Source organism: Pyrus communis, chromosome 15 (assembly GCF_041283825.1).
Source record: "Pyrus communis isolate YQ-2024b chromosome 15, ASM4128382v1, whole genome shotgun sequence".
Lineage (NCBI taxonomy): Eukaryota > Viridiplantae > Streptophyta > Magnoliopsida > Rosales > Rosaceae > Pyrus > Pyrus communis.
The window spans coordinates 24,075,785-24,097,752 of record NC_142579.1 but is presented as its reverse complement, the minus strand read 5'-3'; the positions used below and the strand labels follow the sequence as shown (position 1 = coordinate 24,097,752).

Genomic DNA, 21,968 nt, shown 5'->3' with positions numbered 1-21,968 from the left:
ATAACACCATGTGTCGGTGCGACGGTTAAACTAAAACCATTTTTCCCTATCAAAGAAGGGGTAGGTGTATATTGTCTAGATAACTTTTTAACTTTTATAGAAAAGAGTAAATGACCATATGGTCTTAAGAAAATTACCTTTGAACATTGGGCTTGACCAAAGAACAAATAGGGAAGTTAAAGGCGTAGTCCATTATTCAATGAGCCCATTACTCTGCTAAGTAAAGTTCAGCTCTCCCCAGACTACCAGACCCTTAAACCCCAAAACTAAACACAAAACCCTCGGCGGAAAAATCCAGAGACCAAAATTAACCACCCGAATAAATGGCCAATCGGTGGCGCGCAGCCGGCAGCAACCTCCGCGCGGTTCTGCAAAACCCCAGCTCCGGACCCCAACCTCCATTCTCATCCTTCGCGGCATTGTACCACACGATCCAAGCCATCCCTCGGGAAGTCACTGGAAACAGAGTCTCCGTCAAAGACAGAGCTCAAGGTCGAATCCCAGCCGTCGTGTTCTCTCAGCAGCTAAATCCTACCAGTGCCGCCGCTCGTCCGGTGTCCAGGAAGCACCTGCTGACCACCGAAAGGAAGCAGATTCAGGCCATTCTCAAGTCCGTAGAACTCCCATTTTTCTGCTCCACTCGGTTCCCCCTCCAGATCCGAGCCGGGTCCGGGTCATTGGATTTGCTCGAATCCGGAAATGTCATACCCATCAAGGCAATTTCTCATTTTCTTCATCCATTATAATTCGATACAATTTCCAATAATATAAAAATAAAAAAAAATTGAAAATTTCTGAGTTATTTAAAATTTGTGTTTTTGTGTAGATTCATAGGGACGAAGAGAGTGGGAAGATTCTGAATTTGGTGTTTGTTTGGGCGGATGAGGGCTCGGAGCTGAAAGTTGACGTCCCTGTTGTTTTCAAGGGTGAAGATGTTTGTCCTGGTCTCAAGAAAGGTAATTTGATTTTCTTTGGTTGCACATTGTTAGGTTTGTTTCATATCTTTGGTAAACAGAAGCTTGCGTGTTCGATCCGTAAACTGTAACATCGAAGTTGGATGGTTTAGGAAGAGAGAAAATTTTGGTTATGGATGTGGTACATTGCTTTGCTTTAAAGGCTGTTCTTTCTATCCTCTATGCATCTATACTATAGCGGTTACGTATTGAAAACAGAATTGCAGCTGCTTATGTTGTTGTTGTTGTTGTTGTTCTTGTTGAGATTATAAGGATATTTATTGTTAAGAGTGTGCTTCTACGCGTTGTATGATAGTTTAAATGATCTTGGGCCGCTCCACTCTTTTGCAGTTTTTTACCAGGTTGGATGCTCACATTCTTATATATATATAACGGTGCATGTAAAATGTTTAAAAGCTTGTTACTATCGGAGTCCCTATTTGACGCATCATGTTGTTTTCATGCGTTCTTTAGAGACTGATTTGTGTTGGTTAAGTATGAGGTTATGTGACAGTGAACTGATTATGACTTGTTCGTGCCAAAACAGGTGGCCATCTGAACAAAATTAGAACCAGCCTAAAGTACCTGGGACCGGCTGAGCACATTCCTACAAAGATTGAGGTGGATGTCAGCAATCTAGATATAGGAGATAGGGTGTTCATTCCTGACGTCGAGGTTCATCCTTCCATGAAGCTTCTAAGTAAGAACGAAACCATGCCCATATGTAAGATAGTCGCAACAAATTTGGAGAACCCAGAATCTGCAGGAGTATAGTCACCAAGGCACAGGTTTACGGCTTTCCTGCATTGACATGAATCATGAGTAGAAGCAAGAAGTATAATAAGTCTTTGATTTATCCTAAGCTTCAGATTTGCCCGCCGCCATATGCTGTGTGATTCTCAAGTTGTAAAACAATCGTGATTGTTTAGATCATAATCAGCTGGATTTTGTTGTAGCACTCTTGATATGATCCGTGTTTTTGTTACATCTGTGCTTTTATTATAATGGTTATCCGAACATGCCTGATCTTAAGCATATATTACATTATAATTGTCGCATACATGTCGATCTCGTCGTCGTTAACACCGTAACAAATGCGTAATTAGCTCCATCTAATTCTAAGTAAGTTGTCAATGTTATACAAGCCTTCAATTAAACTAGTAAGTGATGATATTCATGGATGTGCCTGCAGACTACAGCCTCAACACTTTAGTCGAACATTTCCGGGAACGGCCTCACTGCCTTAAAAGCATCCACCATCTCCTCAGCCCAACGATTTCTTCCTACTATTTCCGTCGAAAATTCACTAAGCAGCTCCTTAACATCACCTTCACTGAGCAGCTCCTTAACATCACCACTCATCATGCCTTCTGAATCTGAACCATTTTCTGTTCCTCAGAAGCACCGAAGCAAATTAGCAAACAACTTAACACACGCATAAATTGTACTGCTAATACAATACTACATCAACCGTCTCACCTTTCGCATATCTTCGAGTTTAGCATCGTCCTCTAGGAAGAAACTGATTGTACGTCTACCTGCACAATGTATTGTCCACGAGGTACAATTATTCCTTGAGTTACAAGGCACCAACTACTGACAAACAAATCTTACGAGACATGAAACATCAAATTTCCATGCAACTGCAGACGGATGAGTAGATTAAGATTTTCTTGCTCCAAACTTATTCTGATCCTCTGGAAATTTTTGTCCACCAGATAATGCATGCGGCATGCCTGTTTATCTATGTTGTGCTAAGAAAGCACCAAAATCTTTTGGAACCAACTCAAGCTAACCCACAAGAAATATATCAAATAGAAATGCAAGAACAAAATATAAAAGACACCAAGATTTTAACGAGGTTCCTCAACAGTCAGTGTAACTGGAGTACGTCCTCGGAGCAGTAGGAGCTCACCCAATAATCCACTATCAACCAAATGGGAGTTTACAAAGTGTTGGCAATCTCACAACCCAAAAGCCCAATACACCCAATAGCTCACACACACCAAAGAAACAAATAGAGAAAGAAATATAATGAATAATTTCTTCTCTATACATCTAGCTCAAAGCTATTACAACAACAACTACTTTGATGGATGATTACTAACCAAATGAAGCAGCAACTTCTTCTTCCTTTTGGGCTCTCTGCAACTCTCCTTCTCTCTGCAGAAAAATGAGCTCTCTTTCTTCCTCCTTGTTTTTCTTCCAAACCGAAAATGAATGAGCTCTCATTATAAAAAGCAAATTCTCTCTTTCTTTGAACCAACACCCACGGGTGGTGAAGACAACAAACATCTTTTCCCTTTTTTTCTCCCCAAAGAAGGAAAGATGTTTTCTTCTTTTTGGTTTGTTTATTATAAAGATATGGCCACTTGGCCACATAATCCAACAATCTACACGTAAAATGAAGGCATGCAGCAATTTGAAGGGAGAGTCTTAGGTAAATAGAAATGTTGTACAAACATATAAACCTACAGAAACTTTGCAACAGAAAATTCATATATACCTTGTTCTTAATTTTCTCCATGGTATCAGTTACGTAAATCGCAGAATATGGATCGCTCACCGACATTTGTTGGACTCTCCCTACACCCAACCTTATAGGGTGATTCTAAATTAGTCTAAACCTTTTAAAACATTTTAACCAAACTACTCAATGGACATATGTTAGGTCACTAGAGCGTGAATTAATGACATTGACAAATATATTGAACGGGATGCTCGAATTTTCAATTTATATGTCTATGTCATCACTTAACGTTGAGATATCTTTACTTAATATTAGAGATCCAGCAGATATCTAATTCACAAAACCTTAGGTATTTCCATAGTATAGTTAAAATGTTAAGACTAATTTAGAGTCAAAGGTTGGGTAGTTATCCATACTTATCATCAAAATAAAAAATAAAAATAAAAAATAGATGTATAAATTTGAAATAAAAATAACAGAATTAACGGCCGGGACACAAGAAAAACGAAAAACCAAGCGCGCGCGCGCGTTGTTCAAACATGGTTAGAGAGAAAACGGAGCACAATAATATGGACCTCTCAATTTCTCAAAAATGGCGAGAGCCGTACCCATTTTCTAAACCGCGTTGTGAAAAGCAAATAACCGAGTTAACGACACCGTCCCGGGGAATTCATTCATGGCCTGCAGGTCTCTCGACGAAGATCCAGGCCGCTCATGGATCTTGTTCTCCTGGACCTCCTAGGCCTTCCCGCAATCGATATCCAAATTTGTTAGGGTTTGTGCGATTGCGACGATCATGAATGGTTTCCACCATGGGTTGGCTGTCTAACATTACCTTCTCTTCTTCTTCCTCCTCGTCGGCATCGTCATCATCGCCGTTCAGATCGGCAAACGGGGAGTCGCCTAAAAAGAAGGCCAGCGATGACGGGAGAGGGTGGATTTTCCGGTCGAGGAGGAAGCTCACCCGACAGAAAAAGCAGCTTTTGATCTGCACTGGCGGCGGAGACCAGGACGGGGGAGGTGGAGCCGTGAATAATCATAAATGCTCGGGTTCGAGTTCCTCGCTTCCGGAAACCACGTCTGCAGCCGGGACTCCTCAGCCGCTGCCTTTGCCGGAATTGGCAGCGGACTCGCGATGGAAAGAGAGGTGCCAGAGAGAGAGGTGCTCCGGATGCAGTTCCGGCGATTGTAGATTGCCGTCTCTTTGATTCATATTGCGTATAATTTGTTTTTTCTTGACAAGAAAAATTTATAATTTCTTTTCATATTGTTTAGTTCTAGAGAAAACAAAAAATTGAAAGAAAAAAAAATGATACTATTACTGGATTTCGAAAACCAAAACGATTAATGGATGTTAATTACATGCTTAAATTAATAATCGAAAAAGATAGGGGTTTGTGATTTTGATTGCACCAACATTTCCATGTTTGTCAGATTTTGCTTTGTTTGTTGCAGATTTGGCCTTTGAATTCCTTCATTTGCACATATGCATTGTTTATTGACGTAGATGTCTTGCATTTTCAGTGTGTTTGCTGGCCGGGAAGCGCGAAAAAATAAAGAGAATTGTTTTGAATCAAGGTCAAGGTCTACGAGGAGGAATCAAGGTAGGAATGGTTTAGAGAGCTATCATACTGACTTGGGGCTTGAAGTTCCAAATCGTATTTGGAGCGCACCTGCTAGCCCTTTTTCGAGTCCTACATTCAGCCCACACAGTGCCAGTGCTGGTGATCTTCTCCCACACCTTGTTCCTGTGGGAAATCAAGGCTGGTCTGCCCCCGCGATGCCCACTTGCGATATGACTTCTGCGCTCCCTCCCCCTTCCTTGTCAGAATACTCCACCCAGAGTAATGATAATTCCCCTGTACAAAGTCCATCAAATAGAAGTCCCTGCCGAAATGTCAAAATCCCGCCAGGCTCAACATCGCCATTGCCTCCCAGATTATCAATTGAAGTCTCCACTGCGCGGCGTGAGGTTAATGGTTATGCTGAAGTCCATCCATTGCCTCTGCCTCCTGGAGCAAGTCTTAGCCTACCTTCACCACACGCTATACTCACACCTAAACCAGAGTCCCAGCCAGTAAAAGGACAATGGCAAAAGGGAAAGCTTATTGGGCGTGGCACATTTGGCAGTGTTTATGTTGCTACCAATAGGTATATACAGTTCCATGAACAGCTGATCATAGTTTCTATTTGCTTTGCTAAATGCTGATGAAGGTTTTTCGTTTGTAATAGAGAAACTGGAGCTTTATGTGCAATGAAGGAAGTTGAGTTATTTCCTGAGGACCCAAAATCTGCAGAGTGTATAAAGCAGCTACAGCAGGTTATCATCACTCTCACTTTGTTCTACAAATGTAACACATCACATAAGCTTTTTCCTAATTTACCTGTTTAACCTCTGGAGTATCACTGCATCAGCGATTCAGCACGGCTTTCTGCTTTTTGATCTCTCATAGAAACACGAAAATTTAAAAGTACATTGTGGACTGAGATTGGGGCAAAATAATTTTTCATGTAATATATTTTGGTGGACTATGATGTTCTGGTTCTTCAGGTGTATTGAGTGATGTATTATGTTACAATGTCAGTGTTACTCGTTTTCTGTAAACCTTTTTTTTTATTTTTTTTATCAGGAAATCAAAGTTCTCAGCCAGCTGAAGCATCCTAATATTGTGCAGTATTATGGAAGCGAAATAGTGAGTAATGTGTTACATGCATGTTTAGGCATCCAGGCTCATGTTTGTCCATCGGTGTTGCCTAAAACAAATCACACCATACTTTCGTATATGCAGGTTGATGATCGATTTTATATATATCTGGAATTTGTCCATCCTGGTTCTATTAACAAATATGTCCATGAACATTGTGGAGCCATAACAGAAGCTGTTGTTCGCAATTTTACTCGCCATATACTCTCTGGGTTGGCTTACTTGCACAGCACAAAGACAATACACAGGTATCATCACATTCTTAATCAAATGTACGATTATCAGCATAAAGTTTGTCTTACAAAAACGGAATGTGAGACTAAATTCGAGTAGCAAATAAGAATGAGTTCTGACTATGCGAATTTTATCATTGTCAAATGTGGAAGAATTTTTTTTGGTGTAAGGGCCTATAGCATTGTGCTTGGGGTTAATTAGGCTGCATATTATTTTGTGTTCTGTTGATAGGGACATAAAAGGGGCTAATTTGCTTGTCGATTCATGTGGAGTTGTCAAGCTAGCTGACTTTGGAATGGCAAAACATGTGAGTGCTAGTAGCTTTTTTTACTCTTGGCAGGGTAATAGGCTAAGTTATTTTGAGATTTTGAGCTGGTTTCCTCAATCTAATCATCTGGCGGTTCTCCACACTGTTTCATGGGGCTATCATTACAGTCATCACATTGTTATAGTTTCAAATCACTTTCTGGGATTTATTCTTTACCATCTAAGTTTGGTCTGACATAGTTTAAACTTGTTTGTTTTGTAGCTTTCAGGTCACGTAGGAAATCTTTCTCTAAAGGGAAGCCCATACTGGATGGCTCCAGAGGTAATATTTTGCTAACTAGTATGCGGCAGCCTATGGTGTTATGCACTGCTCTAATACTGCTACAATTTCTTCCTGCAGCTGATGCAAGCTGAGATGCATAAAGATACCAGCTCTGATCTGGCTCTTGCTGTCGATATATGGAGCTTGGGTTGCACAATTATTGAAATGTTCACCGGAAAACCTCCTTGGAGTGAGTATGAAGGGGTAAGCTCGTATCTTATGTATTTTACCATGAAACTTGTTTCAATTTGTGCTTTGAATGGGCCTACTCCATTGTTTATGTCAAAATTGCTAATTTCTGCATGCTTTCCCAGTTCGATAAAATCATAAACTTCTTTTTAGCTTCTTCGTTGCCCTGTAGTTTTGCTCATCTGCCTCTCGAGAGTTCACATTGTGAATATATAATTGGGTTCGAGTTTCATACATAACTTTCTGCATTTAAGCCCTCTGTCAGTTTTCTAAACTCTTGTCTATTAATTCAGGCTGCGGCCATGTTTAAAGTTATGAAGGATGCACCACCAATTCCGGAAACATTGTCACCTGAGGGTAAGGATTTCCTATGCTGCTCCTTCCAAAGAAATCCCGCAGAGAGGCCAACTGCTGCCATGTTATTAGAACATCGATTCATAAAAAACTCGCAGCAGCAGGATGTCCCACCTGGCACTCAGGCATCTAATGGGATCAATTACGCGGTAAGTACAAATGCCATGCCACTTGTTTTATTAAAGTTTATATATTCTTTTTAAAGTTTTTGTTATGTCTACAGGATAAATCCCATAGTCCAGTCGAACTTGAAAGAAAATTTGATCAGTCGCTGATGATTCCTGCCATAATTGGATCACAGAGCAGTGCATTCCCAATTTGGTGATTGCCAAGCTTGACGGGTCCAGCCTTTTCTCCAGTGGAACTGGCCAACATTTTCGTGTGAAAGTTAACCATGAGGCCCTTCCCGGATTAATTCCTCCAGCACAGTTTGCAATTCAAATACCACATCCCTCCTGCAGATGCTCTGCGTTGTGCCAACCGCAATGCTGAAACATATAGCATTTTCAGATGACTGGTGGAAAGGGAACGATAGCTGCCTTTCTGCCCATAGTTCTGCAGAGAAGCGGCTCTTGACTTGTAGGTGCTGGATGAGACTCTGGTACGTGACTCGCAGCCATTGAGTGTTTTGTAGGTTCTTTCTGCCATCCTTTTCGATGGTGGAAGTTTATCTTGCCCTGGGAATTTAGAAGCAGTTTTTGTATACCAGTAACTAATTTAGAGCTTCAGCAGAAGTCTTTTAACAAGGCCTTCTGAAGGATGATTTCGTCTTCGTGTATAATTTGGTGGACTCAAAAAATGACATCTCTATATATCAAGGGGCTCAAATTATTTTTGCACTTGGTGCTTTTGTTTGCACTAACAAGGTATCTGATTTTGCAAATTTGTTTTAAGTTTCATTTTATACTTTTGGTTTGTTTAGAAACGTTAGAAGTGTTTTTTCTAAAAAAGCAGTTTTGGCTATAGTTGGCAGAGAAGAAAGTTAATAAGCACTTCTGAGTTACAGATACATCTGCACCTTGAAACAACTCCTCATGAAATATGCTTCCAAAGCACTATGTTAATACAAGCAATATCCCTATGTTAATTTACACTAGAGAAGGGTGATGGTTGAACCCGAACACAATGGATTAAAGAAGAAGATCCTAATAACCACCAGAAAGTTCTTGGATTTTAACAAAAAACAAAAAAAAAATGCTATAAGTCTTCTAAATTCTTGGATTCTAAGATAATACTTCCTCCTTTGCAGCTTTCCTCCTTCTCATTTAACATGACATTATTTTATAGGACAACGTCATAATCATAATTGTTTTTTTCTCTTTATCATCGTCTAAAGTTCATCTTTAAAAAACTTTATTGACTCAGAGATGTTTAATCATTCATGTGTCAAACAAATCGATGATTATGGTAACAAGTAATATCCTCATTATGAATTATTAATTCCTTTCATTCATATGCACAACTAAACGGTTTCCAAATATGACGTTTGCACATTGAAATGATGGCATGTTACTGGGAAGCAGGGAAATATTGTCCTTCCTACATAATTAAACCACTCCCAAATGGAAAATCTCCAAAACAATTTCTAGTAAAAAAGATATTATGGTGCTCTAAAGTATTTTATGCTATGGGAATATTACGCGTTCGATGTTGATATCTTTGACAAAAGATTTAACGACTAAAAACTTCAGAATATATAATGCCCTGAAATATCCTAAAATTACATTCTTTTGATATAATGCATATATAGTGTAAAAAAATTAACTGAAAGACATTATTCACAAAGAAAATGAAGTCATCAATCAATGAAAACGACTCGTAACTAAAATAGCTCGAAAGGGTAAACCTTTGAAATACATTTTGGTAGTGCAAGTAACGCATGCACAGAAGCACCATTAGTTTCACAGATAAATGGCCTTATCAACTCCTGCAGTGGTCCACTTCAACTCTCCAAAACCATTTACTTTTCTCTTTAATTTTTGCATTTCTCTAGATACAGTGTCTGGCTCAACACTTTGTGATCCATCCACAAAACTTCATACTTATCGTAACCATTTATATTATAGTTACTTAAAAGTTATCTTTGTAAAAAATTAATAAAATATAAAATAATTTAAGAATAATACTATTTACACGTTTATTTTACCTCTCACACGTCATTTTAATTTTCAATCTTCGTATCGAATAAAATAAAAAATAATAAATGTATAAAAATTAACAAAAGTGCGTACAATAAAAGAAAAAAAATTGTAAATAACACTACTTTAATCTAATTATGAAATGTATAAAAGCAAATAAGCAAAATCAATAAAAGCATTATGAAACATACAAGTCATGATAGTGCCCTTTAAAATTAGGATATGAGTTCTCTCTCTTCCTTTCATTTGGTCAAATCAAAATAAAGAACGAATATTTATTACAAATTTTAGGAAAATGACGAATCCGTTGTGCATCATATATGTTATTTTTTATTTTTCATTTTCTTTTATTCCACCTCTCTTTCTCTCTCTGGAAGTATTTCAGAAGATAGGTGAAGGTCAGATATGGAGCCTCCACCAGCACAAGCCATAGATGCTTCCACCAAGAATTTCGAGATAGAAGAAGATGAGAAGGACAAAGTCATCAATGAATGGTAATTATCTAATTAATTTCTTGTTAACTATTTATCTTCTTTTATGGTTTAATTAGCTTGTAATTTGTACTTTTTGTGTAATTTTGTGTTTGGATGCAGCTGTTCCTGCTTTTATGACTGCACAGAGACCTGCTTTGATTACTTATTCTGTTATCTCTGTTAGATGAATCATGAGAGATTTAGATTAAGACTTTAACTTAATTATGTTGTATTAGTAATTCAGTACTATTACATTATCCTATAATGGGAATCTACAGTAGTTGGTGTTCTTGGTCTGTGTTTGTGGAATTCGGATAATTCTCAGCACTTTTGTCAACATCTAGATGTTGCACTATTTGCAGAGAATTAATATTGTAATCTAAATTTATGTTGACAAAAGTTTCTAGTTATTTATAAAGATAATGTTAAAGAGATCAAATTTCTAAACCAAATAATGTGTCACAATAAGAAATAAGCATGTTAATCAATACTTGAGTAATAATTTAAATTTCCACTTAGCATTATGGATGGTGATACTTGCTATTCAAAGTTCAATCCCCTTTTCTTCCTTCTGGCTGCTTCCATAGATCCGTTTCACTATAGCCCCCATTACACTCTCTATGCTTATGCTTATTTTCACTAGTTGATAGCAAGGATCTAAAAGATATTACGCGTCAGTTGAGCGGTGGATTGGGGTCTAGTGCTTAGGCAGCTAAGCGGGGTATTGGGGGGAGTCTAGGCAGACTTAGCAGATTAAAGTAAATTTATTATATATTGTATAAATAACTACATATTTATACTTAAAAAAAACACAAAGTTGTATTGGAATACATACATTACAAAATAAAATGACATGTAGAACAAACATATAATGAGTGTTCATCCAAGTATTCAACACATCTCTTACATTTTTAATAAAAACAAAATGCAAAATGAAAGTTATCAATTTTCTGTTTACGTGAGAGTCACAACCTAGATGGATACTTAGACGGGTTTAGGCAGGGTAGGCAGGTCTAGGCGCACCTTCTTGATTTTCAAACACTTGGGACTAATCGAGACGGTGACTAACCACCTAATGTCTTTAAAATAGTGTCTCCAACCCTCCAAGTACATATAGTAGGCGGCGTTGGGTGGAGATTTTTGGAACAATGTCTCCAACCCTTCAAGTACATATAGCCAACAATTAGACCAAAGATTATCTAGGGCTAACAGAGAGTCACAACATGCCTTTGGACTTTCATGAAGCCCCAGTTTTCATTTTTATTACTAATTAGCCTTTGGTTTAGTGGTAGTTGTCTTCACTTTGTTGGAGGACATTTCAGGCTTAACTCGCATACGTTAACTACAATATATGTTATATCATGAATTCAATTCCTCCTTGCAATGACAAATTTTGTTGAGTGTATATTTATTCTGCTATAAAAATATCTTTCTACATATCCGATTATTTATTGAGAAAAAAGATATTAAGAAATTTAAGTCAACTTGAGTATGAACTAATGCTCTTTTTTCTAGGACTAGAATACATCATCCTAGTATCCTACCACTTAGAGCAATATGAATAGTCCCAACCTAGCCGCCTTCTTGATCCCATTAATTACACAAATGCAGTTCTACCAAACTCAACTGAATAAAAAGACAATCTAGTGCCTCTACCACTCTCCCCAGATAACATAATCAACTGCATCTGCACAAGTTCATGCACTTTTCCTTTGTCTTTGACACTCTCGCTCTCTATATAAATATACCTCAATTACTCACTACTCAGTACCATTTGAACTGTCACAAAGTATTAGCGACAACTTAATTAGAGAATTTATATATTCGTATTCCAGAAAATGGATCACAAACTTTCCTTTCTTAATACCTTGCTTTGCCTCTTGTTCCTAAGCCCTAATCTTGTGTTCTGTCAGCTTGATTTTAAATTCTATGATTCAACTTGTCCCAACCTGACGAAGATTGTTCACTTTGGAGTTTGGTCAGCTATTGCAAATGATACTAGAATTGCGGCCTCACTTTTGAGGCTTCACTTCCATGATTGCTTTGTTAATGTAATTAATTTGGCTTCCCTCATTTCTTATTTTTTACTTCTAAGTCTAGAGTACTATTATTGACACTCTAAAAATATTATTCTACATTTCTTTTTATTCATTTTTTTATATAATTTAAAGTGAAAGATGACCTTTTAAGAGTGTCATAATAATTATGTTTGTCTAAGCATTATAATTTTTCTCTACGCAACACGTTGTTTTTTTGTTAAAGAACAATTTCATAGCAATATGTAATGCAAGTAATGTATCCATATTACATTAATAAGTTTTTCTATTGATATGTTATCTACTATTAATATCAACCACTTATTGGCACCACATTGTCGGTGCATTCTTTAATAAAAAACGTACGTCTTGTCTAGAGAAGAACTGGTCTAATTAAGTATAAGCATGACCTGATTACTAGTTGTGGTTATTTTATGAGCCAAAATAAATTGACTAGAAACCTGATTTTGTTCCATTTTGTTGGAGGTAGGGATGTGATGCATCATTGCTACTTGATGATACCAGCAGTTTTAAAGGGGAGAAAAATGCTGCACCCAACAAAAATTCAGCCAGAGGTTTTGAGGTGATTGACACAATCAAGTCAAAGGTGGAGGAAGCTTGCCCATCCACTGTTTCTTGCGCTGACATAATCACTCTTGTATCAAGAGCAGCCGTTTATTTTGTAAGCACCTTCTTCATTTAACAACTCCAACTAGTTAAAATTTCCACATGGTTTATCTTTTATATTGTTTCTTGGAAAATGGTACAATCAGTTGCACATGAACGGTCAAGATTAACTCATGTATGTGTAAGTGACTGATTCTAGCACTCATATATTTATTTTTTGGTTAGAGTGGAGGGCCATATTGGCCAGTACCCTTGGGTCGTAGAGATGGCACAACAGCAAGTGAAGATGCAGCTAATAAACAATTGCCATCACCCTTTGAGCCCTTGGAAAACATCACTGCAAAGTTCACAGCCAAAGGCCTTGACTTAAAGGATGTAGTTGTGCTCTCAGGTTTGCTTCCCATGTCATCTTTACTACTGAAAGATATTCTTATACATCATGGAGATATGTTCTCATCACCATATAACACTCAATAAGTGATCGTCACCATATAACACTCAACACGTGATCACTTGACCGTGATAAGTGTTATATATAGGGATTCACGGTTAAACTCAAAATTTTGCCCTACGTTAAGGGTTTTCTTTGTTGTTGCACGCATGCTCATAGGAATCTTAGGACCAGCCCTGTTATAGTGGCCGTTTTTATATATAAAATTTTGGATGACTACAAACATTGGCGGATCCAGGATTTTAACATAGGGTGGTTCGAATGTAAGACATCCAAAAATAAATTAAGGAAAAATAACATTAAAAAGTTAAACATTAGCTTTTCATCCATAAATCATGGTAAAAACAACACAAGTTACAAAATCTAAACATTTTTTTTTTGAACAAACGATATCTACACCAAAAGGGGAGGGGGTGGGTTTAGCCTCACAATGAGCTAGTAATAATGTGGTTCAGATTCGCCTTTGGTGAGAATCGAAGCTAAGACCTCTCACTTAAAAGTGAAGAGGAATATTACTAGACCATAGTGGCCTTGATTCCCTCGTTCTCTTACATTGATAGTTTTCTATCTTTTACGAAATTAAAAAAAAAAAAAAAAAAAAAAGAAGAAGAAGATAATTGTTCTCTAAAATCAATTATTTTTTCTATTAAATTATCTAAAAAAATGGGCAACTTCCAGAAGAAATAAACAAATTAAAGGTCTTTAAAGTTAGTGGGCTTTTATCACTCTTAAATTCGATAGTCCATAAAGATGTTACTTGAGACATCCAAAACGACAACGTGTAAGGAAAAAAAGAGAGTCAGCGTCTCTTTCATCTTCCTCGCGAGAAAGCAGCTGCAGCCCTGCAATTCCTTCACCTCCTCCATGGATGGACCAGGTTTTGAATGGACTATAACATTATTTGACAAAATAATTGCCTTGGCGTAGCCTATATAGTCTTAGGAGTAGATCTCTCCCCCCTGCCGAAACATTTGGAGGGTCCCCAGAGGACCTTCATGGGCGTTTTTCCAGCTTTTGGGTGGTCCTGGGACCACCTTGGTCCCTCTTTGGATCCGCCCCTAACTACAAAGCTTAATAAACCATGTATATTTTTTTTTTCTCCATGCAGGTGCACATACAATTGGGTTTGCTCAATGCTTCACTTTCAAGACTAGACTCTTCAACTTTGATGACTCTGGCAAACCTGACCCAACACTGGACACTTCACGTTTACAAAACCTGCAAAGCGTGTGCCCTAATCAAGCCGACTCCGATACCAATCTGGTTCCTTTTGATCCAGTCACTTCAGCCAAGTTTGACAACATCTACTATAAAACCCTAGTCAACAATTCTGGACTTCTCCAATCAGACCAAGTGCTTATGGGGGATAATAGAACTGCTTCCATGGTTCTTAGCTACAGCAAGTTTCCATTTCTGTTTAACAACGACTTTGGAGCATCGATGGTGAAGATGGCCAATCTTGGTGTACTCACAGGAAGCAATGGAGAAATCAGGAAGAATTGTAGGGTGGTGAATAAATAGTAGGGTATACTGCATTATTGATGTTAGTGTGTTTGTGTTAAATGTATGATGTTGAAAATGTCATAATACCATGTTTAGGAGTTTCTAGTGAGAATCCTACGGCTTATATATGTACTTGTTGGTAAGTAAAAGTTATGCTTAACAGTTAGACGGATAAAAGGATTAACGATGAAACAATTTGTAACTTGTGCTTTTGCCAACTAGTAAAAGATATAGCTATGTTTTTCAGAAAACTGTAAGGGTATAAATTTTAAAAGAAGTTGTTATTCACACTCTAAAAAGATATAGATTTTACATGGGTTGTGTCAAACTGAAATTGACCATGTTCTTTTTGAAAAAATGAAAATAGCACAAGGAAATGATTTATGCACACTCGAGTTATTTATGTCCCTGTGAGTTTTAATTCATCTTTTTATAATCAAAGACCAAAAATAAGTCAGCATCTATATAAAGAAAAGAAAAATATGGGGAAATCACGTTACTCAATTTGAAGCTATGGTATGAAAAAAAGAGACTAATCAAAGGAACTGGGCCAAACTGCATATGGCACCTTATGATAGTAGCGGAAAGCAATCACATGCATATGCACTTGGTGCGGGTTCTATCCTCCATCTAATACTAACATTTTAACAACTAATGCTATCATTTGTGAAAAAAAAAAAAAAAAAAGAAAAAAAAAAAAGGGGTCAAACCTCATCCAAAATATGTGAAAATATTCTCTTTGAGAAACATTTTCCTATTATCGACTACATGCTACTATGTGTTTATATGATCATCATGTGAGGGTGACAATTTTTGAAACGGCACTCAATATCAAGATGAATACATGACTTGATGTGTACATAATTAAAACACAATTAGCACTATTAACTTAATATTGTATAAATAGAATGAGGATCCTTTCTAGATTCTCTTTGTGAGGATCTCAAAATCCTTTAATCACATCCGTTCATCATATATTGTGCAGTCATACATCATTGTAAAGCTTTTTATTTAAAATTAAATATAAACAGTACCTGACGAAAACTTATCACACGATATACGATAAACGGATGTGATTTGAGAATTCCCGAGATTCTCATAAAGAGGATTTGAGAGGATCTTCGTTTGTATCACTAAAATGATAATTTTTCTCATTATTTCAATGAAGAATATAATTTATTATATTATGAGAAATGATATAGAGACTACAATCTACATTTTAGTAAACAATATCACATTACTCTTTTAAATAAAAACTAGTATATATCTACACACAAAGTATGTGTGTAATGTTTTATTTTTGTTTTAAAATTGAAGGAGAGAGGGAGAGAGAACATGAGAGTAGAGAGAGGGAAAGAGGTTTAATTTTTTTTTTTTTTAATTAAACATGTTAAAATTAACTGTAAGTAATGCTTAAAGAAAAAAAGCAAATTTTATTTTATAAATTTACTTTACTGTCCCTAGCTTTAGTATTATGATGAAAGATTGAATAGTTTTTTCACTATGTTTTTGTTGACACAATTTTTTTTATTAATATGTAGTTATAAAAATAAGACAAATGTCAACTCAAGAGGTGGCACAAACACGATCAGCGTTAGAGCACAAACACCGTACGATTAAACCCGAGCACGATCCATTGCCATCCGAAGAAGCGCACGCAGAGTCCTGTACAGTGAGTTGCACCCATATATCTTCAGTCAAATCTCGCTACTTTCCAACAATACCCATCTCCGCTGACCCCTCTACAGCAACCAAAATACCCTGCAGTGTCCTGCCCCTATAGGAGTCAGTGTCCGTCCACGTCCTCTTGTACATCTCACGACTGATGGTACCTTAGAAATAATGTAATTTAAATTTATTTCGAACAAAAATTGAATGTAAAATGTTTAATTTAAACGAATATGATTAGATCATACGACTATACATCACGTGTCCGTTCACATCTAACCCGCCTACACCTCCCCACCAGCCTCTGGTGACTCAAAGAGACGGATATTTCATAGGCATAGTATGGAAGACTGTGAACTGTGAAGCGACCTGGTCTCACTGAGTCACTGAGTCTCGCGACGAACTCGAACCAGTTCAAATTTATAAAAGCGGGATTAGGGTTTTAAGTTTTCCCCTTTTCCAATTTTTTATTTTAGTTAAGTTTCTTCTGGGTTATTCACAAATGGGGAGGCCAAGGTGCTACTTGGACATGACCATTGGAGGAGAGCTAGAAGGAAGAGTAGTAGTGGAACTCTACAATGACATTGTCCCCAAAACAGCTGAGAATTTCAGAGCTCTCTGCACTGGTGAGAGGGGCATTGGCCCCCACACCAATGCTCCTCTGCATTACAAGGTCCTCTCTCTCTCTCTCTCTCTCTCTCTCTCTCTCTCTCTCGTCAAAAGATTCAATTTTTATTTCTGGGTTTGTCTTTTGATTGTAACATTGTTGGGTTTTGGTTTTTGCATTGTAACACTGGTGGGGTCTTGTTTTTCTATTGTTAAATTGGTGGGTTTTTGTTCTTTTGATTTTTACATTGGTAGGTTTTTGTTTAATTTCTGTGTGTATGTGCAAGAATTTGTAATTTTGTTAATGGGGTGGAGTTGCAATAAGAATTGCATTGCATCTTGTTGCAGGGTGTTTGTTTCCACCGCGTTATCAAAGGTTTTATGATACAAGGTGGAGACATTTCGGCTGGAAATGGCAGCGGGGGAGAGTCGATTTATGGGTTGAAGTTTGAAGATGAAAACTTTGACATAAAGCATGAGAGAAAAGGGATGCTGTCCATGGCTAATAAGGGCCCTGACACCAATGGCTCTCAGTTTTTCATTACCACCACTCGGACTTCCCATCTTGATGGGAAACATGTTGCGTTTGGGAAGGTGATCAAGGGCATGGGCGTGGTTCGTTCGGTTGAACATTTGAACACGAAAGACGGCGACTTGCCTATCGAAGAAGTCGTTATTTCGGATTGTGGGCAGCTTCCTGAGGGAGCAGATGATGGGGTGTGTAACTTCTTCAAAGATGGTGATGTTTATCCTGATTGGCCTGCTGATCTTGATACAAAACCAGAGGACATTTCTTGGTGGGTTACGGCTGTGGATGCTATTAAGGCCATTGGAAACGAACAGTTCAAGGTAATGAGATATTGCATTTAATATCACAACTATGGTAAATTATGTCATACATTTCATTCACTAATACCCAATAGTATGATTTCTGATCTTTATACAGAAGCAAGACTATAAGATGGCCCTTAGAAAGTATCGCAAGGCTTTGCGCTACGTGGATATATGCTGGGAGCTGGAAGAAATTGATGAAGGTACACCATTTGCTCTGCACTATAGAGTGTCCCTTACTTTGTTTCATCATCTTATGGCTTTATCTTTTTTATTGTACAGAAACGAGCTCCTCTTTGCGGAAGACAAAGTCTCAGATATTTACTAATAGCTCAGTAAGAATTTTCATGTATCAATTTTGAAAGCACTTGATGTTAAATGAATTCTCTAAGAAACCTTCTTGAAATGAAAACAAAATTACATGTATGGATAAGTAAACCAATATCTTCAGCTCAGTAGTGTAAAATGTAAATGACAATTTGCTGAGCTATCTGTATTGCAGAAATTGTACATTTATGAGTGGTAGTGATAGACATCGAAATTGTGTAACAGTAACTTAATCACATTCAAATTAACCTGCTGGACAAAATGAAAAGTACCATCGCTTTTCAGTTTCTGTGATACCTAGAAGATAACTATGAATACTTCCCCAAAGGCTAGCTTGATTATGTTCAGGAGTATTGTATATTCTTTTGTGGTACTTTGATTTCACTGTTATCAACTAAAAAGAACGGCATTTCCCTTTATCTGATTGATTGATATGTGAGTTTTCTGTTCAGGCTTGTAGGTTGAAATTAGGAGACCTAGACGGAGCATTGTTGGACACTGACTTTGCATTGCGTGACTGGGAAGACAATGTGAAGGCTTTGTTTCGCCAAGGCCAGGTAATAATCTTTAATTGGCAAGAAAAGAATTTATAATGCTTTCTGGCTGCTGTTTATGATCTGACTTCTATGCATCTTGCTGCCTGCAGACCTATATGGCACTCAATGACATTGACGCTGCAGTTGAAAGCTTCAAGAAAGCACTGGAGTTGGAACCAAATGATGGTCAGTAGTGTTAGATTATTTACCTAACTTCATACTGAAAAGTAGGTTCTTTTGTGAACTAGCCAACTAGGTTATTCTTTCTTGTAATCGTTAAAGTTTGCCAAGGTTCGGATTCTTGAGATCAGAGAGCTGTTACAGGATTGTTATGCCAATCTTTCAAATGCTTTATATGTTTTTTCCTTCCAGAATTTTAGTTACGATAAATTTGCACATTGTTCCCAACGGCAAACCAGATTTGTGGGAACCTAAATGGACATTAACTTGACTGTGGTTGTTTTTTCAAATATTTTCTCTTACATGTTATAACTGGATAATCAAACCCTATGATTTCAGAGTGGATGACCAAGACCAACGATACATTATACCATCAATGACAGATTCCTGACCTTTCATGATGTTTTCTATTTTTCAGGAGGAATTAAGAAAGAGCTTCTGGTTGCTAAGAAGAAGGTTGCTAATAGGTCTGAGCAAGAAAAAAAAGCATATTCAAGAATGTTTCACTGATTACGCAGTCACATGGTAAGTTTGTTTCTATCAGTATTGCTTTGTTATCAACCAATTTTGGGCTGAGTTTTTTGTTTATGCTATGCAGAGGCTGCACATAGTATGGATAAATTTTGATTCCTTCGGCAATGTCAACTGGTTAAAATATTCTGTTAAAAGTCTTAGTTGGCCCCTAGGATATATCAGGTATCAAACTTTTACCCCTTCGTCATATTGCAAATGGTCAGGCGCTTGTATGCAACCCTTAATGTTTGTGAGATTCCAGATAGGATACCTTTGCCTTCTGCAAGATTATTAACTTTCTTTTCTGATCTTATCGATCTGATCATTTGTTGCTTTTCTTATAGTTGTGGCAGTAAAGATTAAACCCAGTTTTGAAATAGGTTAATATCTTTGCTCGATTTATGATGGAGCTTGCTTGTTTTCAGGCTTTGTATGAAGGGCAAAACAACTAGCAGAAGACTTGAGGGAAAATCAGAATACTCTAGCTTAAATCAAATTTTGTTCCAAGTGCATTCGCCTTCTGTTAGACTAGCAAATGTGACTTTATTTCTGTTCAAAACTTGATTGCTGCGTTCTGAATTTGTATGAAATCATCCGAACAGCCCTTTTATCTTTCTTACAAAATATTGTCTTATTTTTTGCACTACGGATGGTTTTTTCTTTGCAGACAACTTATTGTTGTTGCTTCTTGATCTTGGGTTTCTCTGTTTTGTCTTGGCAATTGCCTTGTTCCGAGCTTGAGGGAGCATATAATCTCTAGTGTTTTGGCCTCCCGTCCTGTTTCTTGGATCTCCACTGTGTCCGTCTCCACTTATACTTTCTTCTTTTATTTCCCCTTCTCTTGATATTTTCTCAGAGAGTAATCTGTTCAACTTTTCCAAAGCTTTGTTTCTGCTTGCCTCCGTTGCGAGTTTCTGTTCTGATGCAACCAAAACACGCCAGTCTGAAAGAAAATTTTCATCTTGAGCTCTTTTTGCCAAGGCATGGTACACTTCCTGAGTGAGACGGATGGTTGTTTTCTCCATCTGTGAACAGTTTATGTATTTAAGTGCTTCTTCTTCCGATGCAACAAGTGCTTCTTTTTCTATTCGTACAGCTTCAAGTCCAAGTTGCAGTGTTCGCAGAGTCTGTCTCCTCATAAGAAGGCCTTGCTTCAGTCTTGATCTTGCTTGTAATTCTTCATCTGCATCGCATTTAAACCTTTCCGTCTCTTGACGCATTTGATCCAGTGCCTGATTTATTCCATTGATCATCCTCGTCGCCTTGTGTTGTTCCTCCTTTTTGGATCTGATGCTCTTATTTGTCGTCTCAAGCTGTGATTCAAGGTCCAAGATGATACTGGGTGTGTCACATGGGTTCTCAGCACTTGCAAGGCCGCATTTCAGCAGTTCAAGCTCATCAATGAGAGGCCTGGAGTCTATCCACGCCTGCATGGTGCTCTCTTTAGCTTTCTTGATCTCTTCGTTGGTCTTTATCAGTTCCGCCATCTTAGACCCCACTTTGTCTTCGCTTTCGTCCCACTCTTTCGATTTGCAGGAGTAGCTTTGCGCTCTTTGCTTGTCGTACAGCTCCATATGCTCTTCGCACTTGGGTGTTCGGGAACCCCTGCCTGATCATTTGCCTTCATTGTTTATTTATAGAGCAACCTTTTCCTGGTTTTGTTGTTTGTGATCTGTTGCTTCTGCTTTTGTTTTAAGTTGTGAACGTTTTTGTTTGGCCGGAATTCCAATCAAGACATGTTTCAAAATTATAGATAGATTCAAAATTGATATTCCAAGCTGTACTTTGTAGTCACCGGATCTTTGTCTGAAGAAATGTCCTATATAATATCTTTGTCTGATGTCGTCTGTTGGAAGAAAATCTAGTGCACGACCGTCAGACCACGTGTTCATGTGGCCAATAACATAAGTATGATCCTGTTGTTGCATGCGGCCAGTCGTACGCAAGAATCTCTTGTTTGGTAAACACCAAAATACACTTTTATAGCTTAGAACTGTTCTACTTTATATCATCCACCCATAGCTAGGTCTTCCTTGACTTCCTTTTTTCTTGAATATTTTGTTTTGTTTTTAGGATATTTAAGAGATTGATTTGATAGTGTTCTGGAAAATTTTTGTGGATGTACTAAATAGAAGATACAAAGCCAAGCAGGAAAAGTAGTACTGCCTTGTAGTTCTGGCGGTTAGCATTTTTTCCAGACATTGATCTTGAGTTTGAATTTATCCCTCACCACATATCAATTGACCGTATAAATAAGCCAAACTACATGACATATTGTCACAAATTTTATTGTATCATAATACTTATTATAATTTGACTGAATCCGGCGAATTTACTATGCGTACATGTTGAACTAAAATTTGAAATTGAATTCATGAACATGAAATATTAAAAAAAAAAAAAAAAAAATTAAAACATTTCTGTCTCTATTGAGCTTCGAATTGTTTTATCTGAGCTTCCCTTTGAGAGGGTTTTAGCAAAATCGACCAGTGCTTCGTGACACTGGCTTCTTGAATACTGCCTCCCCAATCTCCACAAACCTCTTTAGATTCTTCTCTGTCGCTATATCGATCGATGTATTGTTG

At 37.6% G+C, this 21,968-nt stretch overlaps 4 protein-coding genes and 1 long non-coding RNA gene across 7 annotated transcripts; all 5 read left to right on the top strand.

Annotated features, from left to right (window-relative positions):
- The first annotated feature begins 236 nt into the window (after positions 1 to 236).
- On the top strand, positions 237 to 1,972 carry LOC137709899 (uncharacterized). Its single transcript, XM_068448883.2, has 3 exons — positions 237 to 716; positions 827 to 956; positions 1,501 to 1,972. Exons 1-3 carry the CDS (start codon positions 324 to 326, stop codon positions 1,725 to 1,727), a joined length of 750 nt encoding a protein of 249 aa, XP_068304984.2. The 5' UTR covers positions 237 to 323; the 3' UTR covers positions 1,728 to 1,972.
- Positions 1,973 to 3,994: 2,022 nt separating this feature from the next.
- On the top strand, positions 3,995 to 8,333 carry LOC137709329 (mitogen-activated protein kinase kinase kinase 5). 2 transcript variants are annotated; one of them, XM_068448416.2, is made up of 10 exons: positions 3,995 to 4,585; positions 4,948 to 5,574; positions 5,656 to 5,743; positions 6,054 to 6,116; positions 6,213 to 6,376; positions 6,594 to 6,669; positions 6,892 to 6,951; positions 7,030 to 7,155; positions 7,434 to 7,643; positions 7,718 to 8,333. In XM_068448416.2, the coding sequence occupies exons 1-10, from the start codon at positions 4,224 to 4,226 to the stop codon at positions 7,817 to 7,819; spliced, it is 1,878 nt and encodes a 625-aa protein (XP_068304517.2). In that variant the 5' UTR covers positions 3,995 to 4,223; the 3' UTR covers positions 7,820 to 8,333. The 2 variants fall into 2 exon arrangements, with proteins under 2 accessions (XP_068304517.2, XP_068304525.2); XM_068448424.2 differs by having other exon boundaries at positions 4,075 to 4,570.
- Positions 8,334 to 9,985: 1,652 nt separating this feature from the next.
- Positions 9,986 to 10,394, top strand: LOC148690742 (uncharacterized). Its single transcript, XR_015956775.1, has 2 exons — positions 9,986 to 10,126; positions 10,226 to 10,394. It is a non-coding gene; the product is annotated as an uncharacterized LOC148690742 (long non-coding RNA).
- A 262-nt stretch (positions 10,395 to 10,656) lies between these two features.
- On the top strand, positions 10,657 to 14,923 carry LOC137719138 (peroxidase 10-like). The gene is made up of 4 exons (XM_068458402.2): positions 10,657 to 12,156; positions 12,632 to 12,823; positions 12,994 to 13,159; positions 14,328 to 14,923. The coding sequence occupies exons 1-4, from the start codon at positions 11,944 to 11,946 to the stop codon at positions 14,738 to 14,740; spliced, it is 984 nt and encodes a 327-aa protein (XP_068314503.2). The 5' UTR covers positions 10,657 to 11,943; the 3' UTR covers positions 14,741 to 14,923.
- A 1,444-nt stretch (positions 14,924 to 16,367) lies between these two features.
- On the top strand, positions 16,368 to 20,007 carry LOC137745053 (peptidyl-prolyl cis-trans isomerase CYP40). 2 transcript variants are annotated; one of them, XR_011069659.2, is made up of 9 exons: positions 16,368 to 17,063; positions 17,345 to 17,845; positions 17,943 to 18,030; positions 18,110 to 18,162; positions 18,607 to 18,711; positions 18,801 to 18,876; positions 19,289 to 19,395; positions 19,469 to 19,566; positions 19,809 to 20,007. XR_011069659.2 is itself a non-coding variant. In XM_068484923.2 (8 exons), exons 1-7 carry the CDS (start codon positions 16,893 to 16,895, stop codon positions 19,378 to 19,380), a joined length of 1,086 nt encoding a protein of 361 aa, XP_068341024.2. In that variant the 5' UTR covers positions 16,643 to 16,892; the 3' UTR covers positions 19,381 to 19,395; positions 19,809 to 20,007. The 2 variants fall into 2 exon arrangements, 1 of the variants encoding a protein (XP_068341024.2); XM_068484923.2 differs by lacking the exon at positions 19,469 to 19,566 and having other exon boundaries at positions 16,643 to 17,063.
- Positions 20,008 to 21,968: the final 1,961 nt, after the last annotated feature.